Raw genomic sequence first — 25,371 nt, 5'->3', positions numbered from 1 at the left:
GCCCCGCCCCAGCACAGGCCCCGCCCCCTGCCTCGGCCCCGCCTGCCCAGGCCCCGCCATCGCCTCTGCCCGCCCCCACCCCAGGCCACACCCCCAGACCATCCCCCGGCCCCAGGCCCCGCCCCACACCGCTAGGCCCGAAGCCCTGCCCCAGCCTGCCCAGGACCCGCCCAACCACAGGCCCCGCCCAACCACAGGCCCCGCCCTCGCCTCTGCTCCGCCCCCACCCCAGGCCACACCCCAAACCACGCCCCGGCCCCAGGCTCCACCCATGGTCCCCGGCCTCCACCTCGGCCCCGCCCCAGCCCGCCCCACCCTAGGCTCTGCCCCAGGCCCCGCCCCAACCCCGACCCCGCTGACAGGCCCCGCCCCAGACCACGCCCTCTATCCCGGCCCCGCCCCAGACCACGCCCTCTATCCCGGCCCCACCCCAGGCTCCGCCCACAGGCCCCACCCCGCCCCAGGCCCCGCCCCTTACTTGGTGATCTTGAATATCCGGAGAAGCCGCAGGGCGCGCAGCACGCTGATGCCGAAGGACGTGCCGGGGCGGAAGATGGCCCAGACCACCTCGAAGATGCTGCCCACGGTGACCTGGCGGGGGGCGGCCGGTGGGGGCTTCATGGGGCCTCCCGTGCCGGCCGCGGGGAGGAAGGAGCCTTTCTTCCCGGGTCCGCAAACGGCGGCGGCGTCCCCGTCCCCGTCTGTGTCCCCGCACCGCCCCTTGCTCTGGGCATCGCCCGCTGGCCAGTGCCCCGGCCCCAGCCCCGGCCCCCCACAACCCAGGGCCCGCCCGCAGCGCCGACCCCGACTGTCTGCAGCCCAGAGCTCCTATTCGGGGTGCCCGGGCCCCAGAGCTGGGCCAGCAGGTCAAAGTGGCTTCTGGTCACTCCCGTGCCCACCCGCTCCCCCTCCCCAAACACTGCGGCACAGCCGGTGGCAACAGGAGGCCCGAGCACTGTATCTTTATTTGCTTTTTGGGTCCCACCCGGGATGCACAGGGGTCCCTCCAGGCTCTGCACTCAAGAATCACTCCTTGGCGGGGCTCAGGGGACCCTATGGGACGCCGGGGATCGAACCCGGGTCGGCCGCGTGCAACACCGGCGCTTTCCCAGCCGTGCTCTTGCTCCGGACCCTCTGCTCTTATTTTCATTTTTTCTTTCTCGGTTTTAAGTCACACCCAGGAATGCTTAGAACCTACTCCTGCCTCTGCACTCAGGAATCACTCCTGGCGGTGCTCGGGGGACCCTAGGGGATGCCGGGGATTGAACCCGGGTCGGCCGCGTGCCAGGCCAACGCCCTCCCCGCTGTGCTATCGAGTTCGTGCCCTGTCCCCCTAGCGTCCACTGCACCCCACCCACAGAGCCCGGGGAAACCATGAGGTCATTCTCAGGGTCGGGGTTCCGGGGCCCCCTCCTGCACATCACCCCAGGCGGGGCTCGCACCCGAGCACACACAGAATGGGTGGGGCGGGATCTAGTGCTGCACCCCCACAGGCCCTGAGCCCCCCACGCGGGACCCCCAGGAGCAGGAGGCCCCAAGCACCGCGCTGACCCACGCAGCTGTCCCCTCCAGACTAAAGCCGTGAGGGAAACGCAACAGAAGGGCCGGGACACCCCGAGACATTTGTCCTCTCCCGCCGCCCCAGAGGGTGGGCTGCAGCTCAGTGGGGGTCCCCGGAAGGAGCAGGGCCTAGTAGCACCTGTGCTGCTGAGCGTGATGCAGGTGCCACACGGGTGACCTCAGACACCCCACGGTCACCTGTGCGAGCACAGCACTAGGTATGAACGCCACGGGCCAGGGTGCCACGGGTGAGAGCACCACGGACAAGAGTGCCACAGGCCAGGGTGCCACAGATGGGTACCACGGACAAGGGGGACTCGGGTGAGCACCACGGGTGAGTGAGCACCACAGACAAGGGTGCCACGGACGAGGGAGCCACGCATAAGGGTGCCACGGATGAGAGCACCACGGGCAAGGGTGCCACAGGCAAGGGTGCCACGTATGAGAGCACCACGGGCAAGGGTGCCACAGGCCATGGTGCCACGGATGGGTACCACGGACAAAGGCAGACTCGGGTGAGCACCACAAACAAGGGTGCCACGGAAAAGGGAGCCATGCACAAGGGTGCCACATATGAGAGCACCATGAATAAGAACTACCACGGTAAGGGTACCACGAACAAGGCTGCCACAGGCTGGGTTGCCACGAATGATGCTGCCACAGACAAGGGAGCCACGGACAAGGGAGCCACAGACAAGGGTGCCACGAACAAGGAAGCCACGGATGAGCACGCCGTGAATAAGAACGACTGCCACGGTAAGGGTACCACGGACAAGGCTGCCACACGCAAGGGTGCCACGAATGTCGCCACGGGCCAGGGCGAGCACCGCAGACGAGGGCGTCATGGGCAGGGGCCCCACAGGCAGACGCCGAGGCCGCACACTCATGGACAAGGGCCACATGGACACGCACAGACGCGTCTCGACCAAGCGTGCAGGAGCCACGAGCAGGAACCCGCGTCACAGCACAGGCAGGGGCCGGGCCACGGCCCTGAGCCCCTCCTGGCCGCCCGCAGGGGCACCCGGCGCAGGGGGGCCCAGCACTCACCCCGAAGTCGAAGCAGTTGAAGGACGAGTGGAAGTAGAGGCGTGGCCCCAGCCCGTACATCTTCAGGCTCATCTCCAGCAGGAAGAGGCCCAGGAACAGGAACTCCGCGTAGTCTGGGCGGGAGCCGCGCGCGTCAGGCCCACACCCCGCACCCCACGGCCGCACGACACAACCCCACACGCCCACACACAAACCCCACACACATCCACGCACACCCTAACAAACCCCACTCAAACCCACACCCACCCACACACAAACCCCCCCACACCCCCACACCCACAGACCCACACCCCCCACAACATAAAGCCCCCTCCACACCCACAGACCCACACACACCCACAGATGCACACACCCCCAAAGACCCACACACCCACAGCACAACCCCCCCACACCCACACACAAACCCCCCCACACCCACAGGCCCACACCCCCCACAATACAAATCCCCCCCACAGACCCACACCCCCCCACAAAACAAACCCCCTACACACCCACAGACACACACACCAACACAAAATCCACACACACCCACAACACAAACCCCACACGCACCCACAGAAAACACCTCCCACAAAACAAACCCCATATAGACCCACAGACCCACACCCCCCCCCACACACTGACACAACACAAACCCCACACCGCCCCCCATACACCTCCAGACAACCCAGACCCCGTCCAGCTGGCCCCCAGACCCCCCCACCCTGGCCAGCCCTGGCACTGCTGCCCCCAGACCCCTCCTCCCCAGGCCCCGTCCCCAGATCCTCCCCAGACCCCACCCCCAAACCTTCCCCAGGCCCCGCCCCCAGCCCGCCCGGCCCCGCCCACCCCACCGAGGCGCCTACAGAGCAGGTGCGTGAGCCAGGGTGGCTGGTTGTGGTGCACGATGGCCACGCAGGCGGTGTTGAGCGCCACCAGGCCCAGCACGGTCCAGTAGAAGGCCTGGGACTTGACGGTGTGGCGGATGGAGATGCGCAGGCGCCGCTCCTTGTGGCGCAGGTACGACGCGCCGTCCACCTTGGCGCCCTTGATGCTGCCGCGGGCCAGGGGCGTGCCTGGGGGGGGGGCAGTGGGCTGCGGCGACCAACGGGCCCCCGGGGCCCTTTCAGCCCTTCGAAATGGGCCCTCCCTGGATGGCCCCAGGACCCTGGACGAGCCTCGGGAATCTGGACAGGCCCCAGGACCCTGGACGGGCCTCAGGAATCCGGCCGGACCTTGGGAATCTGGACGGGCCCCAGGACCCTGGACAGACCTCGGGAATCTGGACGGTACCCAGGAATCTGGACGGACCTCGGGAATCTGGACAGGCCCCAGGACCCTGGACGGACCTCAGGAATCCGGACGGTACCCAGGACCCTGGACGGACCTCAGGAATCTGGATGGGCCCCAGGACCTTGGACAGGCCCCAGGACCCTGGACGGCCCCAGGACCCCAGACAGACCTCAGGATCTGGACGGACCCCAGGACCCTGGACGGCCTCAGGACCCTGGATGGACCCTGGGAATCTGGACAGGCCCCAGGACCCTGGACGGTCCCAGCATCCCCAGATCAACATACCCAGCTCTGCCCCCTGGGGTCTCGGCTGCCGCAGGTGACCCCGAAGCCAGTGGCCCCAGGCCCGGTGATCCCCCCTCTGTGCCCTGGCCTGGCCCCGCCCTGCGTCCTGCCGTCGTCTGTCCCGGCTGCACTGTCTGTCCCCTCTGCGCCTCCTTCCGGCCTGGGGGGGCCTCGGGGCCAGCCGGGGCACGACCCCGCCACGGTCATGCCCCCGGGGTCCTCCGGGTCCCTCGGCCCCGGGACTCACTTCCCGCCGGGGGTCTCCCAGCGTTGGACCGGATGGACCGGGCAGAGTGCCCAGGGCGGGCGCACACTGGGCACCTGGGCGCGGCCCCCGGCGTCCACTCACCCACAGAGGAGATGTCCACACAGTGCTCGTCGCTGGCGTCCCGGGTCATGGCCTCCGTCCGACTCCTCTTGATGGTGGCCCTGCGGAGCACTGCAGGGGGATGGGCCAGTGAGGAGGATGAGGACAAGGGCTTGCCAGGCACAGAACGGGGGAGGGTGGGCAGAGGCACACGGGAAATGCCGGGTTCCAGAAACCGCCAGTGTCAACTGGACACATCTGAGGGGGGTTCTAGAAACCGCCACTTTCTACAGCATGCATCAGAACGGGGGTTCTAGAAACCACCACTGTGAACAGGATGCATCTGAGCCAGGGTTCTAGAAACCACCACTCTCTACAGGATGCATCTGAGCTGGAGTTCTAGAAACCGCTACTGTCTCAAGGATGCATCTGAGCCAGTGTTCTAGAAGCTGCCACTGTCTATAGGACACATTTAGGTCAGGGTTCCAGAAACCGCCAATGCCTACAGAACGCATCTGAGCCTGGGTTCTAGAAACCACCACTGTGTACAGGATGCATCTCAGTGGGGTTCTAGAAACCACCACTGTGTACAGAATGCATCTGAGCTGGGGTTCTAGAAACTGCCACTGAGTACAGGAGACATCTGAGCTGGGGTTCTAGAAACTGCCACAGAGTACAAGATGCATCTGAGCCAGGGTTGTAGAAACCACCACTCTCTACAGGATGCATCTGAACTGGAGTTCTAGAAACCGATAGTGTCTCCAGGATGCATCTGAGCCAGTGTTCTAGAAGCTCCCACTGTCTACAGGATACGTTTAGGTCAGGGTTCCAGAAACCACCAAAGCCTACAGGACGCATCTGAGCCTGGGTTCTAGAAACCACCACTGTGTACAGGATGTATCTGAGCCAGGGTTCTAGAAGCTGCCATTGTCTACAGGACACGTTTAGGTCAGGGTTCCAGAAACCGCCAAAGCCTACAGAATGCATCTGAATGGGGTTCTAGAAACCACCACTGTGTACAGGATGCATCTGAGCTGGAGTTCTAGAAACTGCCACAGAGTACAGGATGCATCTGAGCTGGGGTTCTAGAAACCTCCACTGTCTCCAGGACACATCTGAGCCAGCGTTCTAGAAACTGCCACTGTGCACAGGACACATCTGAGCTGGGGTTCTAGAAACCGCCACTGTCTACAGGACGCATCTGAGCCGGGGTTCCAGAAACCAACACTGTGCACAGGACGCATCTGAGCCGGGGTTCTAGAAACCGCCACTGCCTACAGGTCACGTTTAAGTCAGGGCTCCAGAAACCACCAATATCAACATGATGCACCTGAGCTGGGGTTCTTGAAACCGCCAACACCTACAAGACACACCTCTGTGCCCCCACAGCCTCTCATGAAAGCCGGGATCAGTTCTCACGGGGGCCGACACAGCTCAGGGGGTGAAGCACACACCCTCGGGACAGGACCCCGCACCCCAGCACATGCCCGTGGTCCCCGGAAGATCCCCTCATGGCTCACCCACTGTCCCCCCCACATGTCCATCACACAGCGGGACTGAGGTGGCGGGCGGGTGCCACAGACACCGCCAGGCCCAGACCCAGACCTGGGCCCCGGCCCCCCACCCGACACTGGTGCCCGGCCCACTCACCTTCCAAGGCTGAGGTCCCTGCGTTCTTGTTCTCCTCAGCCAGCATGACCTCCTCTGTTGGGACAAAAGGGCTTTCTGTTAGCTGCCAGACTTTTATATTATTTTATTTTATTTTATTTTTGCGTTTTGGGTCCCACCCGGCAATGCTCAGGGCTGACTCCTGGCTCTGCACTCAGGAATTACTCCTGGTGGTGCTCGGGGGACCCTAGGGGATGCCGGGGATCGAACCCGGGTCAGCCGCGTGCAAGGCCAACGCTCTCCCCGCTGTGCTATCGCTCAGCCCCTTTTCTTTTTTCCTTTTTTGGTCCCACCCGGTGATGCTCAGGGCTGACTCCTGGCTCTGCACTCAGGAATCACTCCTGGCGGTGCTCGGGGGACCCTAGGGTGTTGGAATATTTCCCCTTTTCCAGCTGCCTTCTGGAGTTTTGTCACAGAAACCTTTTGTCACAGAAACCTAGCTGATCTTTGACCCGCAGATCTAAGGTGCTAGCCAGGCTTGATTTGACATTGTAGATTCCAGGCTGCAGCCCAGCCTGGTCTTTGGGATGTAAATCCGAGTGCTTTCAGCCCAAAGAAGGCTTAGGTTTTGGTTTTGTATCTTCTTTGGAGGGGGGGTGCGGCTAGATTAATGGCCTGCAGATACAAGAGAATTATGTTGCCTCAACGTTCTTCCTGTAAGATCTTTTGGTGCCTTTGGTGACGTCAATCAATGTATTGCGCCCTTTGGAAGGGCCATGATCAATAAAAGGGGTTCGGAGAGAAGGTGAGGGGGTGGAAAGTGTATAGAGGCGGGAAAGTGTATAGAGGTGGAAAGTGTATAGGGGCGGAAAGGTGTAGAGAGGACAGAGAGTGTATAGAGGGAAGACTGGAATAAACTGCAAGTGAGACCAACCATCATGGCTCCGTTCCTTCCTTCACCTGCCACATTATCGCCATCAACCTCCCCGGGGTGGGGGAAGCGGCCGGAGGCTACCGAACTCGGGTGGCGGGAGAGACAGCTGCTGCCCTAGGCCCTGTGCCTGCTCAGTGCGGTGAGGCGTCCCTTCCCTCGCCCGTGCCTTTTCTTTTTATTTTTATACACTAGGGGATGTCAGGGATCGAACCTGGGTCGGCCACGTACCAGGCCAATGCCCTCCCTGCTGTGCTCTCGCTCCGGCCCCCATGCCAATCACTTTTGCAGGAAGAATGCAGCCCCCTTTCTACCCTCACCCCCAGCCCGTCCACCGCCCCCACCCCAGTGGCTCCAGGCACCAGAAGGCGGGGTGCGGGGCAGAGAGAAAGGAAGTGCTTCCATGGGGGGGAGTGGTGGGGAGGACCCTTGAGACCAAAAATTAACTTTAAAAATAAATAAATAGGGGCCGGAGCGATAGCCCAGCGGGGAGGGCGTTGGTCTTGCACAAGGCCGACCCGGGTTCGATCCCCAGCATCCCATAGGGTCCCCCGAGCACCGCCAGAGTGATTCCTGAGTGCAGAGCCAGGAGGAACCCCTGAGCATCGCCGGGTGGGACCAAAAAAGCAAGAATAAATAAATAAATAAATAAATAAATAAATAAATAAATAAGTATCCCCCCAATCTGCCAGACACGCCGGGCTCCTGAAACCTTCTCACCCCCAGGAATGTCTCTTGACGGGGGCCCCTTGGCCCATTATTGCATCCCACCCAAGCACAGGGTGCGAGGCGATGTGAGTTCCACAGCAGGGGTGTGGGGGCAGGGCCTGAGCCTCACACTCCCCCCCCCCCCGCCCAGCAGCCCCTGGGGGAGCCCTGGCCACAGGTGTCACAGGGTGGGTCTGGCGTGGGAACTTGGAGCAGAACAGCTGACCCAGCGTGGGATTCTTCTGGTGTAGACCCGAGGGAGTGTTGCGGGATCATGACTGATGATTCCGGTGTAGACCAAGAGGGGTGTCTCAGCCAATGCTGGGATTCCTACAGTGTAGACCATGGGGGGTATCTCAGCCACTACTGCCATTCCTCTAGTGTAGACCATAAGGGGTGTGCCGCCTTTGTCATGATTCCTCTGGTGTAGACCATGAGGGGTGTCTCAGCCCTTATGTGATTCCTCTGTGGTATAGACTATGGAGAAAGTCTCAGCTGTTACTGTGGCTCCTCTGGTGTAGACCACGGAAAGTGTCTCAGCCTTTATCGTGATTCCTCTGGTGTAGACCACGGAAAGTGTCTCAGCCTTTATCGTGATTCCTCTGGTGTAGACCACGGAAAGTGTCTCAGCCTTTGTCATGATTCCTCTGGTGTAGACCATGCAAAGTATCTCAGCTGTTACTGTGATTCCTCTGGTGTAGACCATGGAAAGTATCTCAGCTGTTACTGTGATTCCTCTGGTGTAGACCATGGAAAGTGTCTCAGCTGTTACTGCGATTCCTCTGGTGTAGACCATGGAAAGTGTTTCAGCCTTTATGATGATTCCTCTGGTGTAGACCACAGAACGTGTCTCGGCCTTTATCGTGATTCCTCTGGTGAAGACACAATGTTACCACGGAAAGTGTCTCAGCCTTTATCGTGATTCCTCTGGTGTAGACACAATGTTACCACGGAAAGTGTCTCTCAGCTGTTACTGTGATTCCTCTGGTGAAGACACAATGTTTCCATGATTCCTCTGGTGAAGACACAATGTTACCATGATTCCTCTGGTGTAGACCATGAAGGGTGTCTCAGCCGTTACCATAAACCCTCGGGTGTAGACCATGGTTCGAGTGCAGCGCTTCTCCTGGAGTGGACACCGTGTGTGCGGGGGGGACGACGACACGACGACTTTTGGGGGCAGGGAAGGCAGCAGGACGGCGGCCCCAGGAAGCCAAACCTGAAATGCTGAGCTTGTCTGTCTCATCTTTGAGCACAGCCTTTGGGGAAGCTCCAAGTCACCCAGGAGGTGCGATTGGCTGAGCTAGATGGGCAGCACGACAGGTCTAGCAATCCGGGAGGTGTGATTGGCTGAGAGAACCAGGAGGCGTGGCTGGCCAGGCAAGCCAGGAGGTGTGATTGGATGAGTGAACCAGGAGGCGTGGCTGACCGGCGAGCCAGAAGGTGTGATTGGATGAGTGAACCAGGAGGCGTGGCTGGCTGGGCGAGCCAGTAGGTGTGATTAGCTGAGTGAATCAGAAGGCGTGCCTGGCTGAGCGAGCCAGGAGGTGTGATTGGCTGAGTGAACCAGGAGGCGTGGCTGGCCAGGGAGACACAGGAGCACTGCAGGTTTCTTGGAGCCGGATTTGGTGCCTGCTGAAATGCCTCCTCGCATGCATGCAGGGCTCTTGGCCAGAGCTCAGGTGTCTGGTGGGTGACATCTGGGCTCGAGGGCAGCTGGAGAGGCGGGAGGGGGGCACAGACTCTCTGTGCAGTGCTCCGGACCCCGGAGGTGCTGCACTCCGCCAATGTCGGGGACCAAGTGCACTGGGCCAAGTGACCCCCTGGGGGGGATGGAGAGGGGCCTGGAGAGGCAGGGGTCCTGCCACGGCCCAGGCTGGAGGAGAAGGGGGCGCCGCACGGTGCAATTCACAAAAAGGTGGGACTACCGTGCACTGTCTGGGCAGAAAGTGGTACCCAGGAGAGCGTGGCCTTCTGACTCGGCCCCGCCCCTTGTCTCGGCCCCGCCCCAGCCCTGCCCCCTGTCTCGGCCCCGCCCCTGCGGGGAGGTCGGGGTGGGCTGGGCCGGACCCACACGCACCTGCCCTGTCGATCCAGGCCCGGTAGCCGTTGAGCTCCCGCTCGATCTGCTGCTGGCGCCGCAGCTTCATGAAGGCCCTCCGGTTCTCCACGCGCTCTCTCTCCTTGGCGAACTCCCTGCGGACGGGGACACGCGTGTGTCACCAAGTCTGACCGGGGGTGGAGGGGGGGACCTACGTCTGGACTGGGCGGGGGGGGGGCGGTGGCCATGGGTGAGACACAGAATCTGTCCACTGCACTCAGGGGTCACTCCTGGCGGTGCTCCGGGGACCCTATGGGGTGCCGGGGATCGAACCCGGGTCAGCTGCGGGCAAGGCAAACGCCCTACCCATTGTGCTATCTCTCCGGCCCCTGGACATGAGTTTAAAATAAAGAAACTGTTTGTTATGTTTTGTATCTTTAGTTTTGGGGTCACTCCTGGTGATGCTCAGGGTTGACTCCTGGCTCTGCACTCAGGACTCACTCCTGGCGGTGCTCGGGGGACCCTAGGGGATGCCAGGGATCGAACCCGGGTTGGCCGCGTGCCAGGCAAACGCCCTCCCTGCTGTGCGGACACTCTGGCTTCGTTACCTTCCTCCTCTTCTTCTTCTTCCTCCTCCTCCTCCTCCTCTTCCTCCTCACAGCCAGAGACGGGACTGTGACCTCACATACACGAGGGTCCGAGGGCCCTCGGGGTCACACCCAAGACCCCCATCACTGGGGTACACAGGCACATGTTCCCTCCCCACCCCCGCTGTGTGCAAACACCTCTCGCCTGCTCAGCTCTGAAAGGGTCTTTATTTGGGGTGGGGGCACACGTGGTGATGCTCAGGGGTTCCTCCAGGCTCTGCGCTCAGGAATCACTCCTGGCTCAAGGGACCCCATGAGATGCCAAGGATCGAACCTGGGTCTGTTGCATGCCAGGCCAGTGCCCGCTGTTCTATCGCTTCAGCCTGGAACCTTGGGACTGAGAAGGTTTTGGTGTCCGGCACCTGCTGCCATCTCCCAGGGAACAGCCATCTCCCAGGGCCCTTGGGCATGCAGCACCCCATTTTGAGCACCCACGGTGGGCTCAGGTGCCCCACCAGCCCTTGGTACCTTCCTCAGCCCCCATAAGTCACGGGTTGGTGGAGAATCCCTAAGTCGTGGATGGTAGTAACTGCATCAGAGTGATGGAGGTAACTGCATCAGAGTGATGGGGGTAATTGCATCAGAGTGATGGGGGTAACTGCATCAGAGTGATGGGGTAACTGCATCAGAGTGATGGGGGTAACTGCATCTGAGTGATGGGGTAACTGCATCTGAGTGATGGAGTAACTGCATCTGAGTGCTGAGATACACTCTGGACCTGAGCCCCAGGCAGAGGCTCTCCCACGGAGATGCAGGTGGTAGTGATGGCCATGAAGGAAGGACAGGCCACAGGGAGGACACATCAGGGCCCAGGAGAATGAGGGAGGTTGGCGGAGTCAGGGGAACAAGGAGTTGTGACCACCTGGCAGAGCGCAAGTGAGGGTGGATCGGCCTAGAGCAGAGGCCACAAAGCCACTCCGTGGCACAGGGCACGTGACCCTAAGGCGCACGGAGAGAAGAGGGGGCTGTCGGGGGCACGTGGGGTCCTTTGGCCCTGCAGAGCACCCCCCCGCCCCCCACGCCGTCTCCGCAGAGGAGCAAATGCGGTTCCGAGGAGGTAAACAGTGACTGAAGGTCGCTGGCTGCACTCTGTACACTGGACACCACCCCCTGGTTCAGGAAGGGATTTGGGGGGACTTAGGTGGTCAACACGGAAAGGCCAGCCGCAGCCGCTCCGCTCAGCGCTGGAGGGGTGCAGGGGGACCAGCGGAGAGGGTGGCTCGGGACGAGGCCTCTGACCTTCTGCACACAGGCCTGGCCAGACGCTGAGGGTGGAGTGACCCGTCCCCGCCCCCAGCAGCATGGACATCGGGGGGCGGGTGCACAGGGCCACCCCACCTGACCTGGCGCAGATGGGGGCCCAGTCCATCCCCACGGTCTCTGCCCCCTGCTCCTCTCCCCTGGCCCCTGGGCAGCCCGGCGTGTGTCCGCTGGGTCTTCCTGCTGCCCGGACTGCCACCGCGGGTGGTCCCAAGGCGCCCACCGTCTCAACATCGCCTCCCTGCTGGGGGTGGCCACACATGGGGCCGGAGCGACAGCACAGCGGGGAGGGCATTGGCCTGGCACGTGGCTGACCCGGGTTCGATCTCCGGCATCCCATAGGGTCCCCTGAGCACCGCCAGGAGTGATTCCTGAGTGCAGAGCCAGGAGTCAGCCCTGAGCATCGCCAGGTGGGACCCAAAAGACCAAAGTAATAATAATAATAATGATGATAATAATAATAATAATAATAACAATACTCATAACTGGACAGATAGTCCAGCAGGGAGGGTGTTGGCCTTGCATGCGGCCGACCCGGGTTCGATCCCCGGCATCTCCTAGGGTCCCCCGAGCACCGCCAGGAGTGATTCCTGAGTGCAGAGCCGGGAGTCAGCCCTGAGCATCGTCGGGTGGGACCCAAAAGACCAAAGTAATAATAATATGATAATGATAATAATAATAATAATAACAATACTCATAACTGGACAGATAGTCCAGCAGGGAGGGTGTTTGCCTTGCATAGACGTGGGTTCGATACCCGGCATCCCATAGGGTCCCCTGAACATCTCCAGGTTGGACCCAATCAAAAAACAGAGTGACAAAAAAAAAAAAACAGAGCAACGGAGATGGAGCCATAGCACAGAGGGGAGGGCGTCTGCCCTGTAGCACACGGCCGACCCGGGTTCGATCCCCGGCATCCCATAGGGTCCCCCGAGCACTGCCAGGAGTGATTCCTGAGTGCAGAGCCGGGAGTCAGCCCTGAGCATCGCCGGGTGGGACCCAAAATGCAAAAAAAAAAAAAAAAAATCTATGTTCCCAAATACCCACAAACTCCCCCATTCTTGCTCCTGACCGCGCCCTCTGAGTCCTGAAACGGTGCTGCAGAAGGAACCGTTTTCCGGGACCTGGGATGTGGGTTTGCTCTGGAGAGCCAGGCTGTGTGTGCGGGCTCAAGCCTGAGGCAGGAAGCTGCCTGCTGGGGCCGGAACCCCAGAATCCCGCGTGGGGACTCGAGGTATGGGGGGGGTCAGCCCCTCCCGGGACACGCCACGGCACTTGGCCACTGCACACACAGATGAAACTCAGAGAACCGAGGGGCTTTCGCCACCGCTGGACGGGGAGTGTGTGTGTCCACTGCTCGTGACAAAGAAAGCAGGAGCCGGGGGCTCGTACCCGTGCGCCAGCCTGGGGCCCCACAATACCTGCAGCCCCGCAAGTATTGAGCCTCCAGTAACCCCCAAACCATAGGACTTGAACCACCAACACAGCTGACAAACACACACACACACACACGTAATTGGAGAGTTCCGTGACACACCACCTTCCGGAATGTATTTCTCTTCCTGCTACGTACAAAGGCAGTTTGCAAACAAATCACACACACACACACACACACACACACACACACACACACACACACATACACATTACACCAGCCCGGGACTGGGAAGTGATTCTTGGCTGCAGAGTACACACACACACATACACACCCCAACCTGGAGGGACTTGAAAGTGATTCTTGGCTGCAGAGCACATACACACACAACCACACACACACACACATTCTCACACTCACAGTCACAAATATACACATATACAACCACACACACTCACACACTCTCACACTCACAAATACACACACACTTACACATTCCCACTCACACTCACACACAAATACACACAACCACACACACACATGACCGGGGGAACTGGGAAGTGAATGTTAGCCACAGAGCACACACACAAAGACACACACAGACACACACACTAACCTGGGGGACTTGAAAGTGATTCTTGGCTGCAGAGCACACAACCACACACGCTCACACACAAATACATGCACACACACATTCACACTCACACAAATACACACAACCACACACACACTTACACACTCTCACACTTACAAATACACAACCACACACAACTACACACATTCACACAAATACAACCCACACACACTCACACACATAGACACAGACACACACACCTGGGGGAACTGGGAAGTGAATCTTGGCCATAGAGCACACACACACAACCACACACACTCACACAAATACATGCGCACACACACTCTCACACTCACAAATACACACACAACCACACACACAAAAATACACACAACCACACACTCACACTCTCACACATACACCAAATACACAACCACACACACAAATACACACAACCACACACATTCACACTCACACACATAGACACACACACACACCCGGGGGAACTGGGAAGTGCCTCTTGGCCACAGAGCCGGGGCAGCGCCGTTCACAGGGGCAAAGGCGTTTCCCCGCAGCCCCGAGGCCCCCAGTCGGGCCGTTCCTTGCGGGGAGAAACTGGCTGTTCCCACGGACGCGTCACGCAGCAGCAGCTGTGTGAGGAGGAGGCGGCCAGGGGGCCCGAAAGCCCCGTCCAGGGCTGGGAAACGCAGCGGCGACACGGCCAATATCCCTCGGACCGCTAAGAGGCCCGGGGGGCCCATTCAGGGCTCTGCCGACTGACGCTGGAGACTGCAGCGAGTGTCACACCCCCACCCCCGCCCAGGCTCAGTCCCCGCTCCATGCTCCTCCCTCAGTGCTCCCCCCTCTGCCTTTTCTTTTTCTTTTTTCTTTTTTGGGTCCCACCCGGCGATGCTCAGGGCTGACTCCCGGCTCATGCACTCAGGGATTACTCCTGGCGGTGCTCGGGGGAACCCTAGGGGATGCCGGGGGCTTGAACCCGGGTCGGCCTCGGGCCAGGCTAGGACCCCCCAACCCACGCCGTCCCCAAAGAAGTCACGGGGATGAAAACCGTCCTGAGGGATGACGGGTCTCGTCGGGGGTGGAGAAGCCGAGAGGCGGGAAGACACGGAGAACGCCAAGACAACGCACCTTGGAATCAGATTATTTTTTTTTCCCCGCCCACAGTGGCGGAGATCAAACATGTCAGACCTACAACTCTCCCCCTGAACTCCGCCCTCAGCCTATAATTCAGCTTCTGAATTATAGATCCCCCCCACCACCCCAATCACCAACGTACGAAATTAGGCCGAGGGAAGATAATTTTAGACAAAGAGAAAGCCAGAGGCGCTCGCAGTCATAAAGGAATATCTGAGGGATGTGCTTTGAGGAAGGAAACGAATTCAGAAAGGAAAAAAAAACAACTCGAAGTTGTTAGCAGGAAAAGCAAGTTAAAAAAGAAAAAAAGAGGTGGGGTGTATATGTGTACACACATACACACACACACACACACAGAGACACGGGAGTAGGGAGGGAGGAATAAGTTTATTAAAAATAACCCCACATTCGGGGCTGGAGCGATAGCACAGCGGGGAGGGCGTTTGCCTTGCACGAGGTCAACCCGGGTTCAATTCCCAGCATCCCATATGGTTTCCCGAGCACGGCCAGGGGTGATTCCTGAGTGCAGAGCCAGGAGTGACCCATGAGCATCGCCGGGTGTGACCCAAAAAGCAAAAAAATAAAAATAAAATAACCCCACATTCACTTCCACGGCCTACAAACGACCCCAATCTGTTACCACCTGGGAGAGATGCCACACGCAGTTGAGTCAGGCCATGAAGGTCTCGACTCTGGGCTCAGGTGTCTGTAGCCCTGTCGCACTGTCGTCCTGTTGCTCATCGATTGGCTCGAGCGGGCGCCAGTCACGTTTCCACGGTAAGACTTGTCGTGACTGTGTTTGGCATCTCGAATACACCACGGGGAGCTTGCCAGGCTCTGCTGTGCGGGCGGGATCCTCTCGGTAGCCTGCCGGGCTCTCCGAGAGGGGCGGAGGAATCGAACCCAGGTCGGCCGCGTGCAAGGCAGACGCCCTCCCCAATGTGCTGTGATCAATACGGCTAAAAAAAAAAAAATAGAACGGCACGCCAAAGACGACCGAGGTACCAGCAGGCAGAGCAGAACCCAGAACTAGCCACGATTCACTCATCCCACCGTGCTGTAACTCGGGGGTCCGTAAGACAAACTCGCACATGGTCCAACACCCACGAGTCTGTGGGAAACGCCCGGCCAGGACCATTAGGAAATCAATCATGATAAACGTTCCGTTTGCGGAAGGCGTGAAAGTCACGAGGCATCTTGGCACCAAACGACCAACGATCGGCCAAGTTTTCCGGGCTCCCGAAATTCCGGTGGGGCAACGCGTCCATGCACGCACACACAGACTTCACACGGCAAATGTCAGCCCTGCGTATCATGGGACACGGAGCACCCCAGCGGGAACCCGAATAGAGCTTCAGGGGACCTGATGGAAGATAGTCACATGGGTTTTTTGTTTTTTCGGTTTTTTGGCTTTTTGGGTCCCACCCGGTGATGCTCAGGGCTGACTCCTGGCTCTGCACTCAGGAATCACTCCTGGCGGTGCTCGGGGGCCCTATGGGATGCCGGCGATCGAACCCGGGTCGGCTGTGTGGGAGGCCAGTGCCCTCCCAGCCCCTCACACGTGTTTGTTCAAAGAGAGAAGGCTTGGCTAAGGGCTGCCCCGCCATGGCTGGCCGGTCACTTGCTGGGAAGGGTGGGGGCTGCAGGGCGGAGGAGGGAGGCGGAAGGAGAGGAGAGCTCAGTTTCTGGACTGTTCTCTGCACCCCGAGAACTCAGCTGTGCATAGTCCGGAGCCTGAGGGAGGGGGACGGAAGGGGAGGGAAGGAGAGGAAGGGAGAGGGAGGGGGAAGGGGGAGGGAGGGGGCAGCCACCCCCAGACGCACACCCTCCTGCCCCCATCCACGGGGCACCGCCCCCGACCCTCTCTCTGGGGGCCCAGCCCTGCATCCCCATCCCCAGCCTCCTGTGCCCACGGCTACTGTCATCACTAGTATTTTCCTGGCCTTCCCTGCTCTCCCTCCCGGCCCCTCCCTCCCTCCCCGCCGCCGCCTTCCCCTGCAAAACGGGCCCCAGAGATACCACTTTTGGAAGCTCATTACATTGCCATGGCGACGGGGAACCTTTCTTTCTTTCCTTTTTTTTTCCTTCTTCAAAGTTTCTCCCCCCTCCCCGGCTCCCCCTCCCGGGCCCCGTCGTCCCACCCCCCTCCCCCCCACCCCCCATCTCCCACCACGTGCCCCCTTCTGCACGAGAGACGCACCACGGAGGGACGCGCCTCGAGCATCGGCCTCTGGGGACCGTCCCTGATATGAGGCGGAAACCACACAGTCCCACAAGGCTGGGAGGGAGGGACGGGGGGCAGGGGTCTCTCTCTCTCACACACGCCACACACACAAACACACACGCGCACACTCACACACTTTCACACACACATACAGTCACACACTCACATGCACACACATGTACACACACACCCTCACATGCACACACATACACTCACATACACGCACACATTCACTCACACGCACACACTCACATACACAGACACACACACACTCACAGACATTCACATGCACACACATACACTCACACTCTCACATGTACACACATGCACACATACATACACTCACACACATTCATACATACACACTCACACACACACACACATTCTACATGCGTGCACCCTTATCCCCCTGCAGGCAGGCCCTCACTCCTCCCCGCTTACATAATAACCCGGGGCCTGCAGCCGCGTGTTCCTTCTGCCTCAGCCCCGGAGACAGCCTCTGAGACGAGGCCGGGAGGTCATGCTGAGCCCCCCGAGGGCACCTGGGGGGGGGCTCCCTGACAACCCCACCTCTGCCCCCCCAGCCCCCGAGGGCACAGCCGCCCCACGGTACAATCGGCCGAGCAGCAGAGCAGGGCGGGTGGCCGGGGTGGGGTGGGGGACGCCTCACGGGGGGGGGGTGTACGGGGGGGGGGACACTGGGCTGACAAGGGGGCCCCCAGCTGGGCCCCCACCGAGAGAGGGTGTGGCCAGGCCTAACACCACCCCCCTCCCGGCCATGCACCCCTGCATCCTGCGTCTCCACGGGGTCTCCAGGCCCAGGTTGTAGGGGAGGGTCAGCGGGGCAAGGGGCAAAGGCCCGGGGGCAGGCGGGCCGGGCTGGAGGCTGGAGGAAGGGCAGGAAGGCGGGAGGGGGGATGTGAGTGGGAGGGGGTGGGGGAGGGAGAGGCAGCAGGGCTGGGCGTGGGGTCCCGGCAGGCCTCGCAGGCTGTGACCCCATGACCCGCGCAGCCGGGGTCACAGCCCCAGACCACTGGCCCCGGGCCCCTCGGGAGCACCCACAGCCAGCCTGGCCGGCCCCGGGTTCAGTTCTGCCCGTGTTCCTCTGGGGCACCAAAACACGTGCTTTCTGCAGTCGGTGCCCAGCACGTAGTAGGACAACACTGGTGGAACACGTGAGCACTGACTGTTCACAGCACATAGTAGGTGAGCACAGACTGTTTATAGCACGTAATAGGTGAGCATGGTCTGTTCACAGCACATAGTAGGTGAGCACTAACTTCATGGCACATAGGTGAGCACTGACTGGCTCCACACATAGTGAGTACTGCCTGTTCACGGCACATAGTGAGCACTGTCTGTTCACAGCACATAGTAGGTGTGCACTGAATGTTTATGGCACATAGTAGGTGAACACTAATTTCATAGCACATAGGCGAGCACTGATTGGTCATACATAGTAGGTGAGCACCTTCTGCTCACAGCACATAGTAGGTGAGCACTGAGCACTGTTCGTGACACACAGGTGAGCACTGACTGTTCACAACACATAGTAGGTAAGCACTGAGCACTGTTCATGGCACATAGATGAGCACTGTCTGTTCATGGCACACAGTAGGTGAGCACTGACTGCTCACGGCACATAGTAGATGAGTGCTAACTTCATGGCACATAGTAGGTGAGCACTGTTCATGGCACACAGTAGGTGAGCACGGACTGTTCACGGCACATAGTAGGTGAGCACTAACTTCATGGCACAGAGGTGAGCCCTGACTGGTCACACACAAAGTACGCGAGCACTGACTGTTCAAGCACATAGTAGGTGAGCATGAACTATTTACAGTACATAGTAGGTGAGCACTGACTGTTCATGGCACATAGTAGGTGAGCACTGACGATTCATAGCAGATAGGTGAGCACTGATTTTTCATGGCACTAGTAGGTGAGCACTGACTGTTCGCAGCACATAGTAGGTGAGCACTGACTGTTCGCAGCACATAGTAGGTGAGCACTGACTGTTCACAGCACATACTAGGTGAGCATGAACTGTTTACAGTACATAGTAGGTGAGCACTGACTATTCCATCACTGTACGGCTGACACTCAAACAGGAAAGCTTTGTGTGTGACTGTAGCTCACGGTGACTCAAAAAAAAAAAAAAAGAGAGAGAGTGGTAAGTGTGAGGCTTGATCCCCATCGGAACTAGAGTCGCCAGCAGATCTGTCAAAAAGGGACCAAAACCCAGTGAGGCAGGCGTCAAAATTCCATCAAGATAATGTGCTCCTATTTACAATAGCCAGAATCTGGGGAAAAAATTAAACAAGTGCCCCAGAAACAGATGACTGGTTAAAGAAACTTCGGTCCAACTCCACAACGGAATACTATGCAGCTGTTAGAGGAGATGGAGTCATGAAATCTGCAGAGAAGTGGATCTACACGGAGAGCATCATGCTGAGTGAAATGAGTCAGAGAGAGAGAGAGAGAGAGAGAGACACAACAGGGCTGAACTCATTTGTGGGGTATAAAATAACATAGAGACTGTTATTTTATATAACAGTTGGGAGACTGGCACCCAAGGACAGTCGAGATAAGGGCCAGGAGGGTGGCTCCATGGCTTAGAAGCCGGCCTCATGTGCTGGGGGAAAAGGCGGCTGGGGTGGAGAAGGGAGCACTGAGTGAATGATCTCGGAGGGCCCGCTCGGGATGGGAGATGTGTGCTGAAAGGAGGCTACGGACCAAACAATGTTGGTGTCCAACGTCCCATAATCTCAGGCCCCGCTAGGCTTGGATGTTGAAACTGTTTCTCTGTCACTGTTACTGTAACTGACTACGCTTCCGGCTGAGTAACTGACTTTGATACTGTTTCCGTGGACTAAGTTAATTTGCATATTCTGCCTACGTGGCTGAATTATCACTGGTTGAAACATCAAGCTAGTTAATAAAAGGAGGCTGAACAAACAGGCTGCTCTCTGGCTGGCCACAGCACAACAAACTCCGGACACAGTTACGTGACCCTCCCAGAAAAATGTATATTTCTTTCGCGTGCATGTCTTAAATGCCTTGGACTGTCTAACCAAACCTCACTGCAACATTGTTGCAACAAACATGATGGCCGCTTGGTACCTGTATATTGCAACCCATAACACCCAAAGGAAGAGAGAGAGAGAAAGAGGGAAGGTGCCTGCCACAGAGGCAGGGGGGTAGAGGGATGGGGGGTGGTGGGAGGGATACAGGGGACATTGGGGGTGGAGAATGGGCACTGGTGGAGGGCTGGGTGCTCGATCATCGTATGACTGAAACGAAATCACGAAAGTTCGTAAGTCTGTAACTGCATCTCACGATGCTTCATTAAAAACTTTTTAAAAATAATAATAATAATAATAATAATAATGTTCTCCCGGCAGCCGGCAGGGGTGAAGCCTTCACAGGGTGTTCGTGCTTGTCCTTGCTCGGATGATGAATTAAACCCCGTAACCAAATTACACTGTGTTATCCCGAGTGATCACTTCTGCAACTTCTGCCCAGGGGTCCACGGCATTGAGAGATAGGGACAGAGGGGGCGGGGGGAGGGAAGGGGGAGTTGAGTCCAAGGGGTGGGGGCAGGGGGCCACAGCCTGGCCGCACTGGGGGTCCGGGCTTGCTCACACACAGTGGGGGACCCCAGCGCACAGAGAACATTCCAGCAACCCGCTGCAACTCGAGGAAGGCTGCACGACAGGAGGAGGCGGAGGGGGGGCTTGGCGGGGGTCCTGGCGCCCCCACTCCCGCCCCCCCAGCACCGCGAGTGTAGGGAGCCATTTTACCTTACTGATCTTATCCTGTCACTATTTGTTTAATCACTAGCTAACCCCATGCCACACCTAGCAAAGGTTGCCACTCCTAATCTTACTGATCTTATCCTATCAGCATTTGTTTATTACTAGCTAAATCCCGTGCCACACCCTGCATTTCTGTTGGGGGTCCTGGCACCACCTCCTCCCAACAGGGAGGTATAAATACTGTAACTGCCATAGAAAAAAGGCCTTTTCTCCCTCCTCCAGGCTCTGCCTCTGTTCTTTCGGCTGCGCCCTACGAAGGGTTCTCCCTGCTGAACAGAACGAGACCTCCACATCGACTTCCACACGTGAGGGCACCAGAAGCTCTGAACCAACACAGGCAGCGGAATACGGTGTGGGCGGCGGCGACTGTCCCGGGCACCACGCGGTGTCCTGGGCACTGCTGGCACCGTGGGGCTGAGGAGTGACACGTCCCGGGGATGGCCCCACCAGCCAGGCGAGACCCCATGTAAGCACCTATAAATCCCCAAATCCACACGCTGCACCGTCTCGAGGCCCCCCCCCCCGCCCCGTGATTTTCTGGTCAAGGTTGGCCTCTGCACAGGTTTGATCCCCGGCATCCCCTGGGCACCGCCAGGAGCGATCTCTGAGCACAGAGCCGGGAGTCAGCCCTGAGCACTGCCGGGCCGGGGTGGCCCCCAGAGAAGAGACCCTTCCCCTCGCCACCTTGGAATAAGGCGTCCACTCCCCGCGACACTGGACAGTACCTCCACGTCTTCCACTCGAGACCCGTGTTTGCCTGAGAAATTCACACACACACACACACACACACACATGAAGACACACCCACATAGACGCACACACAGAGACACTGACACAAACAGACACACAGAGACACACAGACACGCACAGACACAGAGACACAGACATACGGACACACACAGGCACAGACACGCACAGACACAGAGACACAGACATACGGACACACACAGGCACAGACACACACAGGCACAGACACGCACAGGCACAGACACGCACAGACACAGACACGCACAGGCACAGACACGCACAAGCACACACACAGACACACACAGATACATACATGCACACACAAACACACAGACACAGACACGCACAAACACGCGCAGACACACAGACACACACAGATACACACAGACACGCACAAATATGCACAGACACAGACTCATACACACCGACATACAGACACACACAGACATGCAGAGACAGACATGCACAGATACGCACACAGACACACAGATGCAGACACACACAGACACACACCGACACACACACACACACACACACACACACACACACACACCCTCCCCAGCATGAGGGTGTATGAAGCCGATACCCAAGGCAGACGCCCCCCGCCAACTTCATTCACACGACTCCCTCTTAGTCACATGACACCCCGGTCCTGGGCCAGGCCCCTGGCCCCCCCTGGCATCAGACCTTGGGCCGCGGGTGACCCAGCGAGGCCTGGCCCTGCCTCCAACCCTGCCGCAGGGGGTGCCCCCCCCAACCCCCTTCCCTTCCCATCTGCACAGAGCAGATTCCGGGACCCCCAGGAGGCCACCAGGCCGGCTGCTCTGCACGGACAGTCCAGCCCCCTGCAGAGCCCGGCGTGCACCTGGGATGCAGCCTTCCCCGTTGCCAGGGAGACGGGAAGCTCACCTGCTCCCCCTGCCCCCTCCCCGCCCCGGTTCTCCTCAGCTGCCACTTCCTAGGAGACTCCTAAAGCCCCGCACGCACGCGCCCCTCCTCTCAGGGGCCAGGCGGGCACCCTCGGGCCTGCAGGGGGCCGCCCGCACCCCTCACGCCTCACCCCTGCCCAGCCCAGGGAACTGACCCCCACCCCCCCGCCTCTGCCCACGGGGCACGACACCCAGAGAGGAACTTGGCCCGGCTCCCGCGGACCTGTCCTCACCGCCAGGACAAGCGTCACGTAGCCCAGGACGGGTACCCAGTGGGAGACACAGCCCGTGGACCCCCAACCCCCGGAGGCTGCACCCCGGCACCACCAAAGCACCCGGAGGCGAAATTAAGAAGGGCAGCAGGTGGGGGAAGGGTGAGGCGGGCGGAATACAGACTAGAGACTGAACACAATGGCCACTCAACACCTCTATTGCAAACCACAACACCTAATCAGAGAGAGAGAACAAAAGGGAATTCCCTGCCATAGTGGCAGGGTGGGGTGGGGGGAGACGGGCCTGGGGAGGGGGGGAGGGATGTTGGGTTTACGGGTGGTGGAGAATGGGCACTGGTGAAGGGATGGGTTATTGAACTTTGTATGGGGGAAGCATGAGCATAAAGATGTATGGATCTGTAACTGTACCCTCACGATGACTCTCTAATTAAAAATAAACTAATTAAAAAAAAAAAAAAAGAAGGGCAGCAGGGAGCGGGAGAGAGGGCACGGTGGGGAGGGCCTCGGCCCTGCACACGGCCGACCCGGGTTCGAGCCCCGGCATCCCCTAGGGTCCCCCGAGCACTGCCAGGAGTGATTCCTGAGTGCAGAGCCAGGAGTCAGCCCTGAGCATCGCCGGGTGGGACCCAAAGAGCAAAAAATTAAAAGGAGGAGGAGAAGCAGCTGCGTCCTTGCCTTCTCTTCTCGCTTTCGGCCACTGCAGCCTGTGGGTCCCTCTCAGCATCGTGCCCGGCCCCCCAAATCTGCGTGCACCCCTGCATCATGCAGGCAGCTTCACACCGGGTGCCCGTGGCCCTTCGTGGCCGTCTGTAACCCCCCCCTCAAGAACCCCCTGGGCCCTTCCCTGTGGCTTTCCGGCAGCTGGGAAGGAGGACGCCACGGGCAGAGGCATCCCGGCTCCCGAGGTGGGCTCCCTCGTCCCGTCCCCCCAGCATGGCCCTCCCAACCGAACTCTGGGCAGCCACATGGGACACTGCAGGCTCCGGGGAACACTGGCTGGGAGCCATCCCAGCTCCTCCTGGCGGTGCTCGGGGGACCCTATGGGATGCCGGGGATCGAACCCGGGTCAGCCGAGTGCCAGGCCAACGCCCTCCCCGCTGTGCTGTCGCTCCAGCCCCCACCAAATGCTTTTAACCTCCCCACACGTCCGGTTTGGGTCCGGCTTCCACTGGTGGCCAAAGTTTACCTGGCCACACTCCCAGGCACGCAGCCCCCGAACGGACGCCTCCTCTCTGCAGCCCACCAGCTCTGTCCCCCTTTCCCTCGGCCCTCAGGGGGGCTCTGCTGGGGTCTCCCCCGGCCCCTCTCTCAGCTCTGAGCCTCCTCCCGAATCCCAACGGAATCCTGGGCCCACCCCGGGGCTTGATCTTCCTTCTCAAGGCTTTTTGGGTCCCACCTGGCGATGCTCAGGGCTGACTCCTGGCTCTGCACTCAGGAATTACTCCTGGCGGTGCTCGGGGGACCCTAGGGGATGCTGGGGCTCGAACCCGGGTTGGCCGCGTGCCAGGCCAATGCCCTCCCCGCCGGACTACCGCCCCAGCCCTGGTTTCCCGAGCTTCCGACTTCCAGCCCTTTGCTTTCTAGCATCTTTCGGGGCATTTACATCGCGATGACTCATTTTCACCTTGACGTGAGACGCCTGCCTTCGGTGTCGCTGCACTATTATTCCCAGAGCTGTGCGAGCTGCAAAACAGACTTTCTCTTTTTTTTTTTTTTCTTTTCCTCCTCACACAGCAACCTGTGATTTGGCTCTTGGCATAATTTCCCTCCTATTTCTGCCGATACTGATCCTACTTGGTTTTATTTTTTTCCTGCTGTTGCTAGAGATTTTATTTTTTTTGCTCAGTGCTTGGAGACTTGAACCAGTCCCCCCGCCCCCCCATAGGCAGACCCTCACCCCTGCAAGTGCATGGCGCGCCCTCTGGCCCCAACTGCAGTTTTATTTATGTATTCTTTTCTTTTTTTGCTTTTTGGGGTCATACCTGGCATTGCACAGGGGTTACTCCTGGCTCTGCACTCAGGAATTACCCCTGGCGGTGCTCAGGGGACCCTATGGGATGCTGGGAATCAAACCCGAGTCGGCCACGTGCAAGTCAAACGCCCTACCCACTGTGCTATCACTCCAGCCCCCCAACTGCAGTTTTGATTTTCTTCTTCTTTTTTTTTTTTTGCTTTTTGGGTCACACCTGGCGATGCTCAGGGGTCACTCCTGGCTCATGCACTCAGGAATCACTCCTGGCAGTGCTCAGGGGACCCTATGGAACACTGGGAATCGAACCCGGGTCGGCCACGTGCAAGGCAAACGCCCTCCCCGCTGTGCTATCACTCTAGCCCCGCAGTTTTGATTTTTTAAAAAATGATCTTCTCTTCTCCCCATTTTCATTCCCTGCCATGACCATTTTTCTTAAATATATAATACACCATCAGCCTACACTACCACGCGACGGGGACGAATGGAGACGTTACTGGCGCCTGCTCGAGCAAATCGACGAACAGGAACGACGTGGCACCTGACGCCCAACTCTCAGAGCCGGGCGGGCAACACACCACAGAGCCAGGGTCTCCCGAGGGGTCGGGCTGGCCTGCGCCCACACTCACGCCAACACCCGCCGGCAGTGCCTGGGGGAACCACAGAGTCCAGAGCCCGAAT

General features: G+C 59.3%; 1 protein-coding gene across 1 annotated transcript in view; it reads right to left on the bottom strand.

The window, feature by feature from the left end:
* Positions 1-25,371, bottom strand: part of CACNA1E (calcium voltage-gated channel subunit alpha1 E) — a 166,855-nt gene that overhangs the window by 31,291 nt on the left and 110,193 nt on the right. The window contains exons 10-15 of the mRNA XM_055121224.1: positions 9,799-9,914; positions 6,122-6,175; positions 4,514-4,603; positions 3,453-3,662; positions 2,608-2,720; positions 479-591 (exon numbers count right to left, since the gene is read on the bottom strand). Of these exons, the coding sequence (XP_054977199.1) occupies positions 479-591; positions 2,608-2,720; positions 3,453-3,662; positions 4,514-4,603; positions 6,122-6,175; positions 9,799-9,914 (696 nt within the window). The remainder of the gene's footprint in view (positions 1-478; positions 592-2,607; positions 2,721-3,452; positions 3,663-4,513; positions 4,604-6,121; positions 6,176-9,798; positions 9,915-25,371) is intronic.

The sequence above is a fragment of the Sorex araneus genome, chromosome X, assembly GCF_027595985.1.
Source record: "Sorex araneus isolate mSorAra2 chromosome X, mSorAra2.pri, whole genome shotgun sequence".
Lineage (NCBI taxonomy): Eukaryota > Metazoa > Chordata > Mammalia > Eulipotyphla > Soricidae > Sorex > Sorex araneus.
The sequence above is the reverse complement of the archived record's forward strand: the minus strand, read 5'-3'. Positions and strand labels throughout refer to the sequence as shown.